A 16,244-nucleotide genomic window follows, 5' to 3' on the forward strand; every position below is an offset into this window, starting at 1 on the left:
CTATAACTCTTCAGTAGCCTAGCATGGTTTTCAAAAAGACTTCAGGACTTCCAGCTTCAGCCCAGAAACATGAAGAGTTTGGTAGTTGTCACGCCTGTCCTTACATGAGAAAGCTGGGCAAACTGAAAGCCAGTGACTCTTCGGACCCCAGAGAACGGAGTCGGCAGAGCCCACTACCACCTAGAAATCTGGAGAGGTGAATGCAGAGTGACAGCCAAGATCTGCTTACCTGCAGCAGAAGCCACTGGAGCCAGAGCTGGAACACTAGATGAACTGCTGGAGGCTGAGTGTGGACTAGCATGGGAGTGGCAGCCTAAAGGACACCCCACACGCCCCTAAACATCACCTCCTCCTGGTTTAGTCCTGGGAGGTCTCAAAGGTCCAAGTGATGGCAGCATCAAAGGCCCACGCAGCAGCTTCCTCTCTTTTCCCGTTGCCCACTTCTGCTACCTTTGGGCATGACACCGGTGTAAGACAGTTCATGTAATCAACACTGCAGGAATCACTGAACATAAGGGCAGAACTAGAACCCGTATTCACCCCCTGGGAAGACTCCTGGTTTTGTCTGGAGGCCATAACCACACAGGAACACAGGAGCTGGAGCTGTTTTCTTGTACTCAGAAGTCATTAAGAAAATGACCAGATGTTATCTGGTAATTCCTGGTGTGCACAAACACACAAACACACACCCAACCATGAATATCTTGTTATTTTATTTTTTAAAAAGGTTCCAATACAAGGCCCCAGAGTAGCGCATGCAAATCAATGACCCTCCAACTGTCATTGTCAGGTGACCAGCACAATCTACTACCGAAGCCTGTGACCTATTAGAGACCAGCCTCTCACCTTGAGTCCCATCACCTATCTATGCCAACGTCCAGCCTACCACATGGCTCCTGGTGACTCAGGTACGTTTTAGTATCTGGACAAGAGAGACACACCGAGCAGCGAGTACAATGAGTAAGTGTCCTTAGTGTATTAGACAAGGGAAAGTACAATCAAGGCATAAAAGGGGAAAGTCAGCTTTATTTGATGCCCGAATCCCCAGTCTCTTCCACACATGATCTGTGTCTATGGACATCTGCCAATGACGGATCAAGGACTTGCTCATTTTCTGATGAGATGGGTGGAGCTGTCCGTGCTGATGGGATGTAGGATGGGTGAAACACTGACATGAGGGAAAAACTTGAAGCTGTGGTTGCAATTCATAGGCCACCTTTTCCATGATGCTCCCCCATCCCTGTAAGTCCAACACTGTGCCATCTTGGGGTCTGTGAATTCCGGGAAATGGTACAATGGGGGGATAGAGAATTCTGACTCCAGTCATGCCTGTGATTTCAGGAGAATGCAGCCATGGAGGAATTCAATCACATCAGAGGGTTTTAGTTTGGGTTTAGTATATTCAGTGATTCTTATTTAAATTTAAAAATATGTTTTTTATAGGTCTGGTTCTCAGTGCTCGTAAGTTACTAACAGATTGCTACCTGCAGCTGATTTCAGGGAAAGGGTATGTTTGGTAAACTAGTTTTAACTGAAACCACCAGCTAACTAAAAGAGATATATTCTCATTAGAAAAATAACTATGAGGGCAAGCAGCACTTGGCTCCGGGAACTACCTGCTTTTTGGTGCAGAGAGCTTCCTTCTTCTCAGTCAGAGAGAAAGGACAGACTGATCAGCTAGGAGCATGCAGTCATCCCCAAGTCCCTCGAGAGTAACAGCATGAAGGGCACTGATCTTGAGGGGTAAGGACATCTGTACCAGGCAGCATTTGAGATGCCTGACTGCCAGCTTCCCCAAACCATGACAATCAGCAAGGCTGGTAACTGGCTGACCTTAGTAACCCACTCGCACTCCTCTGTGAATAGGACCCAAACTCAAGAGGTCCTGCATACACGCTGCGCACACCCACTCCGCACTGCCATGCTCCCATACAGGACCTCTTCATTCAGCCCAAAGAGCCAGCAGGGGCTAAAGAAATGTGAATAGTGTCAACACAAACAGAGATTACTATTACACCACAGTGTTTTTTCAGACATTCCCAAGATCAACAGGGGTCTTCCCAGAATGAGACAAAATAAATTTCAGCTCTTACACCAGTAACCAGGGACCATAAGAGCCAGAGTTAGTTATGGGTATAAAGTGACTAGTGGTCAGTTATTGTTCATTAGTTAACAAGCGTAACTGCAGCAACTCTACCCAGAGCTGAGCACACTTGGGTATCTGATGTCAGATGTCAGTTAAGGGTCATGTCCCTGTAAACCTAAGCACCAAAGCAAAATTCACAATTTCCCTTTTTGCCCTTAACTGGTGAAGAGTTCAAGTACTGCAGTTCTACCAGAATGATCTTGGGTTGTGCCTCCTGTGAACATTTTACTTTTTTTTTTTTTTTGGCCATACCACACCCCTTGCAGGATCTTAATTCCCTGACCAGGGATTAAACCCATGCCCTCGGCAATGAAAGCTCGGAGTCCTAATCACTGGACCACCAAGGGATTCCCCATTTAATTTCTTAATACTACTAAACGTAGGTGAGAGAGTATCTCACCAGCGCCCACAGTCAGCACAAGATGACCCGCAAGACAAAAAGTCTCATCGACGAGCCTTAGAAGGTACTGTCATTGACCTTCTGACTCAGGGGACGTCAGCTTTTCTGACGAGGTTCCACGAGGGCTTCCTGACCACCAACTCCTAAATTATAGCCTGGGCCCTTTGAAAAAGCCCAGATCAGAGTAACTGTGCCAAAGCTCTTGAGGACACTTTCTCTGGGGACGACTATTGTCCCAGCCGTCATTCAGTTCCACAGAGCAACACCTGGACAGAGACTCTGCTCCCAAAGTATACGACTTCTATCAGCCAAAAAGTTAAAAACTGCTGTTCTCTAAAAAGCTCATGAACAGACTCACAGTGATAACCCTGCACTGGGAGATTAACTTCCTGAAAGAGAGAAATAAGAACTGAAAGGAAGAGGGCGAGAGACCCTGATGAAACCTCACCCCCATCACCCCTCTTAAGAGGGGCTTTCCTGGGTCTAAACTATTGCCTCCACAGTGAGACCTTCCCCTGCCATCGCACAGGACGTGCCCAGGAAGGCAGTGGAAGTGCCAGGCGAAAGGAACGTAGTCTGATGGGACGGACTTCCGCCAGAACCCAGACAGACATAAAGGGCTGTCTGCTGTGTCTTGGCTAAAGGAAGGGCCCTATAAAAGGCTGCAAACGGACCGACGCTAGGCAGGAGCGAGTGCAGGCACGAGCTGCACGCAGGAGCCGTTTCTGCCCAGGGCCTAAAAGAACTGCACTCGTGACACCTTGGCAGTGAAGGTTTCACGTCCCTTCTATGGGGAAAACCCAATTATTAAAAAAATTCAGGAAAAACAGCAATGCATGCTGATCCTTCCTGTTCTTGTTCCCATTTTATTATCCAGCTGTCACGGGAAAAGCTCCAAGCGCACAGCACCGAACAGCGGATTCCTCCCCCCTAACCTGCAGGCACCTTAGACGCCGCCTTCCTCCTCCATGCCCCCTGGCCCTCCCGCCTGCTCCGTGGGCCCCTGCCCGGCCTGGTCAGTCGCTGCCCCCCTTCTGCTTGGCCAGGGTGCGCTTCAGCTCCCTCAGGTTCTCCGTCAGCACCTCCACCTCGTCCAGGCGGCCGCACTGCTTGGCGTCAAAGATGTACGCCTTGATGTTGTCGATCTGCTGGAGCAGCAGCTCCTCCTCGATGGGCTCGGCGCCCTCCTGCCCGCCATCACTGTCCTCCTCGAAGGGGTTGGTGCAGGGGGCCTCCTCAAAGGGGTTGCCAGGAACAGGGAGGGATGCAGGTGTCCGAGGGGGGGGCTCATCTTCCTCGTCGAAGGGGTTGGGGGCGGGGCTGTCTGGCCTAGCGAAGGGATTCCCGGCCACGGCCTCCTCTTCCTCCTCTTCCTCGAAAGGGTTGTACTCTCGGAGCAGGCGGGCCGGTGGGCCAAGGGAAGGCTCCGGAGCAGGAGGGCTGGCTGTGCCCTCGGCTGAGGGGCTGGCGAGGTCTTCTTCCTCATCGAAGGGATTCAGGGAGGGTGCCTCACTGCGCTGTGACGGGGTGCTCTGGGGCAGGAACTCCTGGCCCAGGGCTGGGGACCCAGACCACCCTCGGAAGGGCTCGGGAGCCAAGCTGGGTGGAGAGGTCTTGGTGGCAGTGCTGCTCTGAGCTGGGGAAGAGCCCAGATCCAAAGCGTGAGCGAGGTGGGTGCGTGGCTCTCTGCCCGGCTCCAGCTGAAAAGGCCTGATTTCCCGGAAGTCCAGGGACCGAGTCCGCGTGTGCAGAGAGGCCGCCTGGCCCTGCTCGCGCTCCCACTCGCGCTCCCGCAGCACCTGCAGCTGCTCCCGCTGCAGGTCCTCCTCCTCGGCCTGCCTGCGGGACAGCTCGATGGCCTTCTCCGTCTGCTGCTGGTCGTACTCGTCCTGCAGCTGGCGCAGGTTCTCCTGCAGCATGAGCACTTCGTCCGTCCGGTCCGCGGCCTTGGCCTGCCGGATAAAGGACGTGATGTTGTGGATCTGCTGCAGGAGGGGGTCCGGGTCCTCGCTCTGCCTCTGGCCTTCTGACAGTGGGAGCCAGCCCTCGGCCTTTCTCAGTGGGGCAGGACCCCTCCGAGGGGGCACCACCTCCCCGTTGGTTGCACGCGATGCCAAGTCACTCCGCCTCTCCTCAAGCCTCCGCTGGGATTCCAAGGCAGCCTGGGAAGACACCAAAGCCAAAAAGAAACACGGTCACCAAGCCAACAGCCACACTGCCGGCCACCACTGCAGTCACACCATCCCCATTCCAGTGAGACCCCAATTCCCCACCTCAGGGCTATAATATCCCGCTGCTAAACTCAAACCATGCTTTTTCAAAATTAAAATAACAAACAACAGTAAGTTAAGGCGTAAGCTTCTCTCCATCTCACATTCACTGGCTAAGCACTTATCTTAAACCTCTGAGGTCTATTACCACTCATCTACACTGGAATCTCACACAATCTTATATACACATATTATTCTGTTTACTACTGCATATTCCAAGCATTCTAAGAACTCCCTGGTGTCTGGGTCGTCTGCAGCCTGTACTGGGGGTAGGACTGCCCGTCTCCATGGTATTCTAGACAGGAGAAAATCAGTAGAGCCTCTGAAAGAAAAAGACCTGGGGGAGGAAAATAATTATTTGATTTCTAAAATGCGAGAGGCCAGAACAGAAGGAAAACACAAACCAGAGCGAGTAAGAGGTTGTGACTTAACGACAACCTCACGGCACCTCCTGGGAGCCTGTGTGCTCATGGGAGCCGCTCGGAAGAAGCCAGATGCCAGCGTCCCTGAGTTTCACTCACCTGCCTCTCCAGGATCCTCTTCCGCTCTATCTCCTGCTTCCTTTTCTTTTTCAGTTCCTCAAACTGTTCTTTGGTCGGCAGTGACATCAAACCAAGCAACTTTTCCTGTAGGGAGTCACGGACAATTTTACACTTAAACTCTTTTCTCGGGAGAAAAAAAAAAAAAAGAATCTGAAGCTCCCTAATGAGAGCCCACTGAAGCTACGTCATGTTGGTCTCAGACAGCCACCCTAATGAGCAGAGCAGGGAAGGACCTAACCCTGAAATCGGGTCCGTGCCAGCTTCCTTCTGGAAGGGCCAGCCTTTTCATTAGGAGATGATCAGCACCAGACATCTTGGTTCCTTGCCGTGTCAGTGAGGCCTTTTCCTGCCCTCCCTGTCTATTAACACATCCGTAAGCCGCCATCTGAGCCCCACCCCCACACCCTCCTTTCAGTTCTCTGCAGCACTTTCCACCCTCTTAAGCCATATATTCTGTTCTTTCTCATCTATCCCCTCTATAATACAAGCTTTATGAGAACGGGAAGGTCTATCAGGACACCCAGCACCTAAAACACCGCCTGGGCTGCAGCGGGCACCCACCAACGACTGTGGAATACAGTCATCCATCAAAAGCAGGAAGGGCCTCACTCTGCATTATGGTGTCAGATAACTAACCCAACAGGACACGCAGATCTCCGTCAGGGCCCCACAGGGGACTGACTGTGACTCTCACGAGGGCTTTCTGAGGTAGAAACGACTCAGATGCAGTCTCCCAGGTGGAGTGAGTCCTTGAACAATCACTGTATCCTCCAGACCAATAGCCCAGGAAGAGTCCCCCAGGAGCTTATCCAAAGGAGGAAATGCTCCGTGCAAGCAAGTCCACCAGGCACTCCTCACAACAGCAGAGAAGTGGGAGCCTGAGAAATGCCCAGGGACAGGGGAACAGTTACACAAAGGGTGGTGCACACTCAGAGCAGGGATTTCTCCCAGATGTGGCTGACACCCCTGTGATCCTGAAGCCCGCCCGCCCTCTGGCGGCAGGAGTGCGGCGGCTGTACCTGCACAAACAGCGTGGCCGAGTATCTGATCATCCTCTGCAGCCGCAGGGTGTTCGGGTGTGGCGGCGGGTCCTGCTTCAGGTCTAAGGTTAAGATCTTCTTACTGCATGAGAACAGACACGTCGCTGGAAGAGGCACGGCCAGCCTCGGAAACACGGGTGGAGAATCCCGAGTCGCCAGGCTTGCATGCCGGCAAGCTGTGAGGAGAAATGGGCTCAAGGCTCCCCTGAGATGCCCTTGCGGGTGAAGCCCACTTCTTACCCGCTGGCTGCACCCAAGGCCCCAAACAAGCACGGGGCGAAGGACAAACACTCGGCCGCCGCGGGCCCAGGACCGCTGCCTCAGAGCAGCCCTGTGCTTGGTCCAACATTCTGCTCCGTCTCACACCTCTCCTTTTTCACATCTGTTTATGCATTTGGCTGCATCAGGCCCCAGTTCCTGCTGCGGGCTCTCGGGTGCGGCACACAGACATCTCTCCAGTTGTGGGGCGAGGGTTCAGTAGTTGCAGCACACGGGCTTAGCTGTCCCGCGGTCTGTGGAATCTCAGTTCCCCGATCAGGGACTGAACCCATTTCGGAAGGCAGGTTCCTAACCACTGGACCACCAGGGAAGTCCCTTACAATTCTTAACTTTGATCAGGGGACCTACATTTTCATTTTGCATCTAACCCTGCACCCTATGTAGCTAGTCTTTCATGTACAGATGGACAAGGGTTCCGTATCTCTGTTCTCTGAGTCACAGTACTTCCTACACTGCAAAGGGCTGATCTAACCCCAAGAGCCAATCCACAGTTAAAAAGCAGTAGCTGGGATTTCCCTGGTGGTCCAGTGGTTAAACACTCGGCCACTTTCACTGCCGTAAGCCTGGTTCTGGTCCCTGGTTGGGGAACTAAAATCCCACAAGCCACACAGTACAGCCAAAAAAAAAAAAAGCAGTGGTCAAATTGAAGAAAGAACCTGGACTTCCATTCTGGTTCCAGCACTTTGGCTAGCTGTGGTGCATTCTTGTACCTATACAATGGGGGTGCTAACCTCTACGTCACAGGGTAACTGTGGTAGAATACAGGAGCCACTCTGTGTGGAAATAGCCGACACACAGCTGATACCAATCAGCTCCTGTTCCTGTAACAATCATGAACAGTAAAAATCCTCAGGCAACAGTTACTGAGACGCACTGAGGGCCGGAGCTGGCAGCCCCCTCAGCCTCCTCCTCACACACACCCCCGATCAGCAGGACCAGGTAAGCTAGGTCTGCTGGCCGCCCACCACCCCGTAAACCCAGCACATCCTCCACTTAAGGCAACAGGTACGAACATCACCTAACAGACCTTACCTTAACGCATCTATTAGCTCATACACTTTCTGCACTTCCACTCGAAGGTCACTAGCGTGTTCCAGACTGTAGGTTGTCTCTCCGGCACTAGGGAGAAATAAGGCAGATGTTTGGTCTAAGTTTCACTGCACTGAACGGAGACGGTGGTGTAAAAGGCTCTACAGGTTTAAGGCCTCACAGAGAGGGGAACTCCCCCTTGTGGCTCAGCTGGTAAAGAATCCGCCTGCAATGCGGGAGACCTGGGTTAGATCCCTGGGTTGGGAAGATGCCCTGGAGAAGGGAAAGGCTACCCACTCCAGTATTCTGGCCTGGAGAATTCCATGGACAGTATAGTCCATGGGTCACAAAGAGTCAGACACGACTGAGCGACTTTCACTGTCACTTTAATATAATGCAATATTCGTTCCTTTTCAAATTGTGAGTGTCAATTAACTAGAAATCGCTTTTAATGTGCCAATGCTGTGGGAAAACTAGTGCCAAGGCCTATGGGGCCAGCTCCTAAGCTCACTGTCAAAATAAGTAGGACTGACCCTGCTTCAGCCTACTAACGCTTTCTCTGAACAACTTCTGTGCATCTAGGAAGAGGGATGAAATGGTTTATACATGAGCTGCTTACACTATACCAGAGGAGAAGGCACTTTTCTTTCCTCAAAGACTACCCAGAGAGCAGAGGAGAGGACATTAGGAAAGGCCAGTGGGGGCTTAACCTCAGTCTCAGAGGAACAACACAGTTATCGTGTGGTCTTAGGATTTCATTTACGAGTCTGCCACTCCCACCAGGCGGCTTCCTTGGGGGCTCAGTGGTAAAGAATCTGCCTGCCAAGCAGGAGACCTGGTTTGATCCCTGGGTCGGGAAGATCCCCTGGAAAAGGAAATGGCAACCCACTCCAGTATTCTTGCCTGGGAAATCCCATGGACAGAGGAGGCTGGTGGGCTATAGTCCATGGGGTGGAAAAGAGTCAGACATCACTTAGCAACCAAGAGCACACACACTCCCACCAGACTGCTGAAGTCCAAATGCAGTGACCAGGGTTTTCATTTTTATACCCCCAGTAACTAGCACATGGGATGAGCCTAAACAAGGTTTACTGAGAACAGAAACATTTCAGATGATCGCCCAGCTATCAATCCAGCCTCGGCTACAGCCACGAAACTCCCTTCCTGAGGCAGCAGCAAGTAAAGTGAAATAAAAGAACTGCCAGGTCCACCTGTTTTCCCTCTATCAGGTAATCCTGGCTGGGAAAATCCTGGCGTGTTCTGTAATCTACAGATTCAGTAAAGTTGCTTCATCATCTCTAACTGCACAGTTTGCAAAAAGAACATCAGACCAGAACTAAGAGGACCTGGACTTTGTCTCGATATCGCCAAGTCATGTGGAAGATAACAGGGCTGGCCTAAATCTGGAATCGCTGCCCTGGTCCCAGTCACATCAACCCACCGTGTTATCCTCGGGGCACCCACCAGGCCTGGCTTCGTTATCTTGTGTGTTATTGCCCACTTGTTATGGGCTGCGCTCCCGTGATAATGAAGCTGCCTTGGCTATGCGCTGCTGCAGCCCCAGCACTCAGAAGAGTGCCTGGCACCTAATGCGTGCTTGATAAACATCCCCTGCATGAATGAGGGACAGACTGAAATGCACTCACTCGAAGCCCTTCAGAACTGGTCTTGGGAGGAAGAGTTAAGACACCTGGAAACGGTCTCAGCGATGGCAGCTCCCCTCTGGGGAGAGGAGAGCCCACTGACCCACAATTGTGTCTAAGGCACAAAGCAAAAGAGCCAAGAGCACGCTGGGAGAGCAGGCCCTCGGGTGACAACGTCCTGAGGGACAGGCTGGGTGCCAGCATGATGCCAGGAACACAGCTGTCCTTGCTGGTGTCCAGGTAGAAGGCAGGCCTGCTCTGATTTCAAACCCACAGGCAGGGGCAGGAGGAGGGCGTGTTGAGTCCAGTGAGTTCGTTAGGAAAGGAGCAGGCGGCAGATGCTCCGAGTCGACCCCCCGCCCCATCCCGGGGAGGTTTACGCCTCTTCGCACCAACTCACAGGAGGGCAGAGTGACCCCGAGTCACGTGACTGCTCGGTGACCCGCAGGCGGAGAAGGGACTGGGGCCCTTCCCTGCTCTCCTTCAGGGCCAGCGGTCTCGGGCAAGGCGTGGAAAGAGGACTGGGACCCAGGGGGCGCAAATATACGGGGTAGTCAGGGACACTGGGGCTGAGAGGGCTCAAGAAACAGGGCTCCCCGCGCGTCCGCCGTCTGCTGCCAGGGGCTGTGGCGTCTAGTTGTGAGCATCGAGGGGAAAGGGGCAGGGCCTACACTTTCAGCTACTAAAGAACCGACCTAAAATGACAGAAAACAGTCACCACTGAGTCAATAAAACATAGAGGAAGAGCTTACTTTAATGATGCTGCCATCTTGATGTATTCAGGAGCTTTCTGGTCAACTTTCTCCATGCAAAGCCGTAATTTCTAAGAACAAAAAAGAAGAGGTGAGTTTTGTCTCAAGGTACAGAAAAGACAATACAAACGTTATGCAGAATCAATGGAGATGTATATAAAATGTGCAGTTTTCTAAATTAAAAAAAAAAGCAGAGAGTGGCTTTTAGTTTTGTTCTGTTCACTGTTATCAATTTCCTGATTTACAGACCTACTCTACAAGAAAATCTTGTAGGAAGGAAAGAAGGGTGAACTTTGACCAGATGTTTTGACAGGAGCAAGACCTTCCAGGACACAAGTCATGTGAGCTCACCAAGGTAGCGAGAAGAAATAGTTGCTATGGCCTTCATCTGCCAGGTGACGCCGGACGCCACTCAAGGCACAGCCAGGGCTCCCTTCAGAAAAGAAGGAAGCCGCGAGCTTGGCGGCTGTTTACAGAGACTGTCAGATCGTGAGCGCCACACAACAGTGGACAACGGTAATGTCTGCAGCGCAGCAAGGTTTTAATTAACACCATTTCTAGCAGTCTGTTTTCACGGTGGTTCCAGAAACACAGCCACTGGGACCGGAAGATCTGCTAACAGTGACCATTCAGTGATGACCAGACAAAACACTCTCCTCCCCTGTCCGGTTTTGCTCAAGCCGCTTCCTTCCGCTGCCAGGCTGCCTTCCTCCTCCCCGTTTCCTACCACCTCCCTGCCCAACACCCTCCTGGCTCATCCTCCTCAGCCTGCAGGCCTCCCCAGGGTTAGGAGGCAGTCAAGCTCACGCCCAGTGCGACTCTAAGCCGCAGGCTCTGACCACACTCTGCTCCTGTAACGCAGCACCTACTGAAGACCCTGCAGGGCCGCTGGCGGTAACCAGAGCTGAGGCACTTGAATGCACTCAAAAAAGGAAGCTCTACACTTCTGGGAAGTTTCTCAAACTCCCAAGTGAGTGTCCTAGGACCCTCTGGTCCACCATTCACCACCACCAGCTCCTGCTCCTGCTCTGACCACAGAACCTGTCTACACTGCATGGCAACCAGCCTTCCTCCTCTTGCCGGGCCACTGAAAGCGCCAACCTCCAACTCCCAAGTGGGCAGGGAGGGCAAGGAAACAAGTTTATTGCAACACACCCAGTAACCCTGTGACTCACTCAGGGCCCTAGCTAGTGCCCTCTGGCAGAAACTAAAAACGACTGAAAGGAACAATTTCACAAAGCATTCTTCAAAATCTGCAGGCGTGCACATGACAATCAGCCCGGCTTCTCAAATCAGACTCAAGCTGGCCCAGGAATCACCTCGTAGAGCTTCACAATGTCAGGCGTGTGCTCCTTCTCGTCGATCTGCTGCTCCCTCTTGAGAAGCGTGTCCTTGCAGTGTGTGCAGCAGCGGATCCGGTCGTCGTCCTTCTCGTCCAGGACAGAGCTCACGCTGCTCACGCTGCTGATGCTGCCCCGGCGGGAGCCGTGGACACTGTTGGGTGACTGGCTGGGGCTGGTGTGAGTGCTCAGTGAGTCCTTGCTGGCACTGGTGAGCTTGTCTGTAAAGAACACAGGACAGGCAGCAGTAAACCCCAAAGCTTAGATCACCCCACTGCCCACAACAGCAGTGGAGTCCACAGGTGGGGGCCAGATGCTGCCTCTGGGCAAGAGGCACCCATACCTCTGCCTGCCGGGGCTCAGGCTCTGCAGCAGGCTGGATGCCCAGCGCCTCCAGGAGAGAGCCATGAGCCAAGGACAGGCTGTCCTTGAAGCTCTGAAGCTTACCCCAACCTGGCCTTACCAGCTCCCCTGCTCCAGCCGTCCAGACACACCCAGGCTCTCCCTGGACCGTCCCCCGCAGCCTTCCCCGATGCCCAAACCCCAACTGCTACCCCTGCCAGAGCTCAGCTCAAATGGCATATCCTCCAGGAAGCCTTCCCCAATTCCTTGAGGCAAACACCATTTGCCCGCCTATCAGCTCCCACCACGGCGCTCCTCCTGGGGCACTTCCCACTTGCTCCGTGTGATGACAGCTCTGCGCACAGCCCAGAGCTGCCCAAGCAGTTGTGATTCCAAGGGCACAAGCTGTCTTTCATAGCTGCATCCCTATGGGTTTCTTCCAATAGGGCTACCGCACAGCAGTAGACAGGGTAGACAGAGACAGGGAACTTACCAAGGTGACACGTGCCCACTGGACGTCAGAGCCCCACCCAGGAAACATCTGCCCTGTCCCACGTTACCCAGGCGCCGTGCAGCCGACAGCACGTGCAGAGTCAGCGGAACTCTGCAGGGTTGCAAACCAGCCCACACAGCCCAGAATCAGCCACAACGCCTTGAGATCATCTCCAGCAACGTTTCACCAGCTGAGATTCAAAGTCCTGGGCCACTGGGTTCCTCCTACCCTGGAGGAACGGATGATACTGACAGACCATACGTGGGCAAACGACGACTGGCAGGCCAAGTCTGGCCTGGTTTTGTATGGCCCTCAAGCTACCTGTGGTTTTTACACTTCAAAAAGGCTGTGTAATAAAGAAGAAATGTCACACAGACAGGATGTGAGCCACAAAGCCTAAAACACTCACTATCTGGTCTTTTATGGGAAAAGTTGGCCAACCTCTATTATAGACCATTGCTCCACTGGGCCCTAGCAAACTGCCGAGGCTGTAGTGAGCCTCAAGGAATCAACAGTAAATGAATGAAGGTCCCATGGGCCATACATTGAAACAAAAAGACCACAGTCTCCCACCAGGGGCTGGTCTCGGCAGGAGGTCAGGGGCCAGGCTGCCTCCACGTCACCTACTTGCCAAGGGAAGGCTGATAAGCTCCATGCACTTCTTGCACATGATTGACCCGCAGAGGCGGCAGTGGTGGCGGCGGTTACGAATGCTGAACTTATTCCCGCAGTCTGGACAGAAAGGGACATCCTGGTCGTTGACCCAGGGCACCACGGACTTTTCTATTGCTGTGGGAAGAAGAAGACAAAAACCAAACACACACGAAGGGAGCCCATTTAAAAAAAAAGAGATCGGGTCAGGATGAAAAATAAAGAACAGAAGGAACGTGAGCAAAGTTCGAGAGTTAGTTACCTCGGATCTTCGCAGACTCGGTATTTGTTCTGTCAAACGCAGTCAGCTGACAAGGAGAAAAAAGGGTCAGAAGGAATGAATCTGGTGGTGGATACACTGTCTACAGGCGGAGGCATCAAGTGGGAATGAGCACACAGGCATCACTCAAGTCTTATGTCGTCTCCAACCCCACGATGTCACAAAAACAACTTCACGGGGGACAGAGGACTAGCTTTCCACCCGGAAGGCACTCCCCTTCCCATGACCCATTCCAGTCTCTCAACTGCTGGCTGCCCACGGAAGCAATAACCAGGGGCAGGCAAGGACACGGTGGGATGGCTACCGAGGGCGAGAGGGAGCCCCCGATTCTCCACAGCCCTCCTGGACAATGAAAGCACCGAGGGCAAGGGGGAGCCCCCAATTCTCCACAGCCCTACTGGACAATGAAAGCGGACGCAACACCCCTGCCCCACGAAGCGCAGGCAGAGCGCTAAACCGTGGTGCTGCCATGTTGGCCTCTCTCACAACCCAGCTGATGCACAAGCATTCCCAGGGCTGATGGAAAAGACAGCGGTCATGGTGCTGAAGACTCGCTCCTAAACCAACCGCAGGACAAGAGGTTCCCACCCCGCATGCTGCTCCTGGTGGGTGCTCCTCCCGCGCCTGGCTCCCAGCCTGTCTGCCATCACACGGCATCACCCACTCCACCCCTTCGTGTGACGGTGCCTGGGACCCCCAAATGAGGAAAGGATCTGAAGGCAGAAGGGCTGCCAGGCAGTCAAGTGGGCTTCACAGGAAGGAAGAAGGAAGCTGGGTATGTGTCAGTCATCAACTCAGGCTGTTACCCTCTGTAAAACCAGCCCAGGCTAGAACCGAGAACCGCATCCTTAGCACCACTCTACGTAGGGTGTTTTCCTGCCAGCGTCAGACAAACACAATAGATTTAAGACAAGATTCGTGCTGCAGAAGTGTAATTTTTCCCTCCAAAGAATTTATACTTGCAGGAAAAAAACATGTTTTAAAACAAAAAAATTTACCTTCTCTAACCTGATTATTAATTTATTGACTTCAACGACATAGTGGTCGATTCTGGCAGCTCGGTGTTTTTTGAAGTCAGAAAGGTGGCTTCGCATAGCACCTAGAAGAAAGGGGGGAGGCAATATAAATGACTTGTCACTTCTCCGAGGGAGCCTCCCTACCTTGAATTTCAAAAGCAAGCCAAAATCTAGGATTTTAGAGTCTCAATAAAAATTTAAAAACTAGAAAATCAAACAGAAGGAAGTTTGCTAAAATGTTAACTATGGTCACCTTGGGGCCGCAAAGTACGTTAAGAAAGACCTCAAGGACAGAGCCTGGACTCTGGAACCAGCCTGTGCTCAATTCTGCCACACACTGTGTGACCTTGGACAAGTTCCTTAACGTCTCTTTAACTTGGAGTACTCAGCTATAAAATGAGGAAAACATCCGTAGTAACTGCACAGTGCTGTTATCCAGATTAAAGAAGTTAAATTTATAAAATCCTTAGAACACTGCCTGGCATGTGAACTTTTGTTAAACAAAAAGGAAATAACATTATGGGCTATTTTTCCTATACTTTTCAAAGTTGGTACAATACGGCTTTTTCATCAGGAGGAACACCACCTTTCTCTAAATAGCCCCCAACATGCAAATGGTAAGAGATGCCTTTGTGGGGCTAGCTCAACCAATAGCATCCTCAGTCCACAGCCAAGACCTAGGACAATCCTCATACAGATGGAACCAAGTAGCCTGTTGTCTCAGAGCATCTGAAGAGCTCCTGCTCAATCTCGCACTGCTTCTGAAAGCTGGCCCTGCCCCTAGGCCTCCCAGCACTCAATTCATTTCTTCCTCCCAATGACGGCTTGTTCATGTAGGTACTTTACTGTATCTAGATCTTTATACTAGATTCTTAACCATCCGTTATTCTCTTCTTCCTAGCCACACTTTAACATCTAATTAAAATTTAGCTTCAAATTTTTAGGAGTGTCGATAAGCATTAACTGAAAATTTGCCATTCATTTGACCTTTTGCAATTTGTGCCTTCCTTCAGTTGTTAAATCAGGGAAGTTAGTTGAAACATCACCTTGATAAATTTAACACTGGCAATCATGAAATAAGTTATCAAAAAACTAGTAAGAATTCATACACTTAAAATGTCTCCCTCATGTTTTTAATTGTCTTTCACATGTAACAAATAGTTACATGCATACAGTCTTATTTTTATTTTCTCCTGCCATGATGAAAAAACATTTCCACTCTCTAATATGTCAGCCACTGGCCACACATGGACTGAGCTCTTAAGATTTGGCTAGTGTGTGGCCATGGAACTGACTTTGACTTTTAAATCTTTTTTAACTTTAAATGGAATAAGCATCACTATCCTTTCTACCTCACATGGCTTTTATGAAAGATGAACAAGATAATGAGTATCAAAGTATAAAAAGCAGTACATGAGTTCCCTAGCAATTGGTGGTTAAGACACCATGCATCCAATGCAGGGCTTGTGGCTTTGATCCCTGGTCGGGAAATTAAGATCCCACATGCCACATGGCTCAGCCAAAAAGCAAATGAAGTATAACAAAATACTACAAAAAAAAAAAAAAATCATTATTTATCCATCACATGGATGGACAGCATTATATTAATGATCACTAATGTTCAACAGTTAAAGGACATGAAAGATAAGTTAGTTCAGCTCCATGTGGCATGATCTTTTTGGTAAAAGCTTCACTGAGTTATCATTCAAATACATACAATTCACCATTTGAAGCATACAAAATCAATGGGTTTTAGTTTACTGACAGGCTTGTGCAACCATCATCAAAATAAATTTTAGATTATTTCCATTACCCTTAAAAGATGATAATTTGGAAAGCAAGTAGATGATACCATAATTACACACTTCAGAAAATTAAGCTGCATGACCCAGTGCTTTTCAGTAGGCAGGTAATGTCTACATGAAAAGAGACAATGGACTATGTCTGGACTGACAATCAGAGACTCCTATTCCAGTTCTGCAGCGCCCCAGCTGTCTGACCCTGGGCAGGTCCCCATGAGG

General features: G+C 51.0%; 1 protein-coding gene across 8 annotated transcripts in view; it reads right to left on the minus strand.

Moving 5' to 3' along the window:
• Positions 1-694: 694 nt before the first annotated feature.
• RBSN (rabenosyn, RAB effector) overlaps positions 695-16,244 on the minus strand; it is a 31,874-nt gene continuing 16,324 nt past the window's right edge. For all 8 annotated transcript variants that reach the window (XM_070463524.1, XM_070463523.1, XM_070463521.1 and 5 more), the window contains 9 exons: positions 14,206-14,306; positions 13,190-13,235; positions 12,904-13,065; positions 11,421-11,662; positions 10,102-10,172; positions 7,710-7,796; positions 6,378-6,480; positions 5,338-5,442; positions 695-4,708 (listed from right to left, as the gene is read on the minus strand). In XM_070463524.1, coding sequence (XP_070319625.1) covers positions 3,563-4,708; positions 5,338-5,442; positions 6,378-6,480; positions 7,710-7,796; positions 10,102-10,172; positions 11,421-11,662; positions 12,904-13,065; positions 13,190-13,235; positions 14,206-14,306 — 2,063 coding nt within the window. In that variant the 3' untranslated portion in view covers positions 695-3,562. The remainder of the gene's footprint in view (positions 4,709-5,337; positions 5,443-6,377; positions 6,481-7,709; positions 7,797-10,101; positions 10,173-11,420; positions 11,663-12,903; positions 13,066-13,189; positions 13,236-14,205; positions 14,307-16,244) is intronic.

This window comes from Odocoileus virginianus, unplaced genomic scaffold, assembly GCF_023699985.2.
Source record: "Odocoileus virginianus isolate 20LAN1187 ecotype Illinois unplaced genomic scaffold, Ovbor_1.2 Unplaced_Contig_3, whole genome shotgun sequence".
Lineage (NCBI taxonomy): Eukaryota > Metazoa > Chordata > Mammalia > Artiodactyla > Cervidae > Odocoileus > Odocoileus virginianus.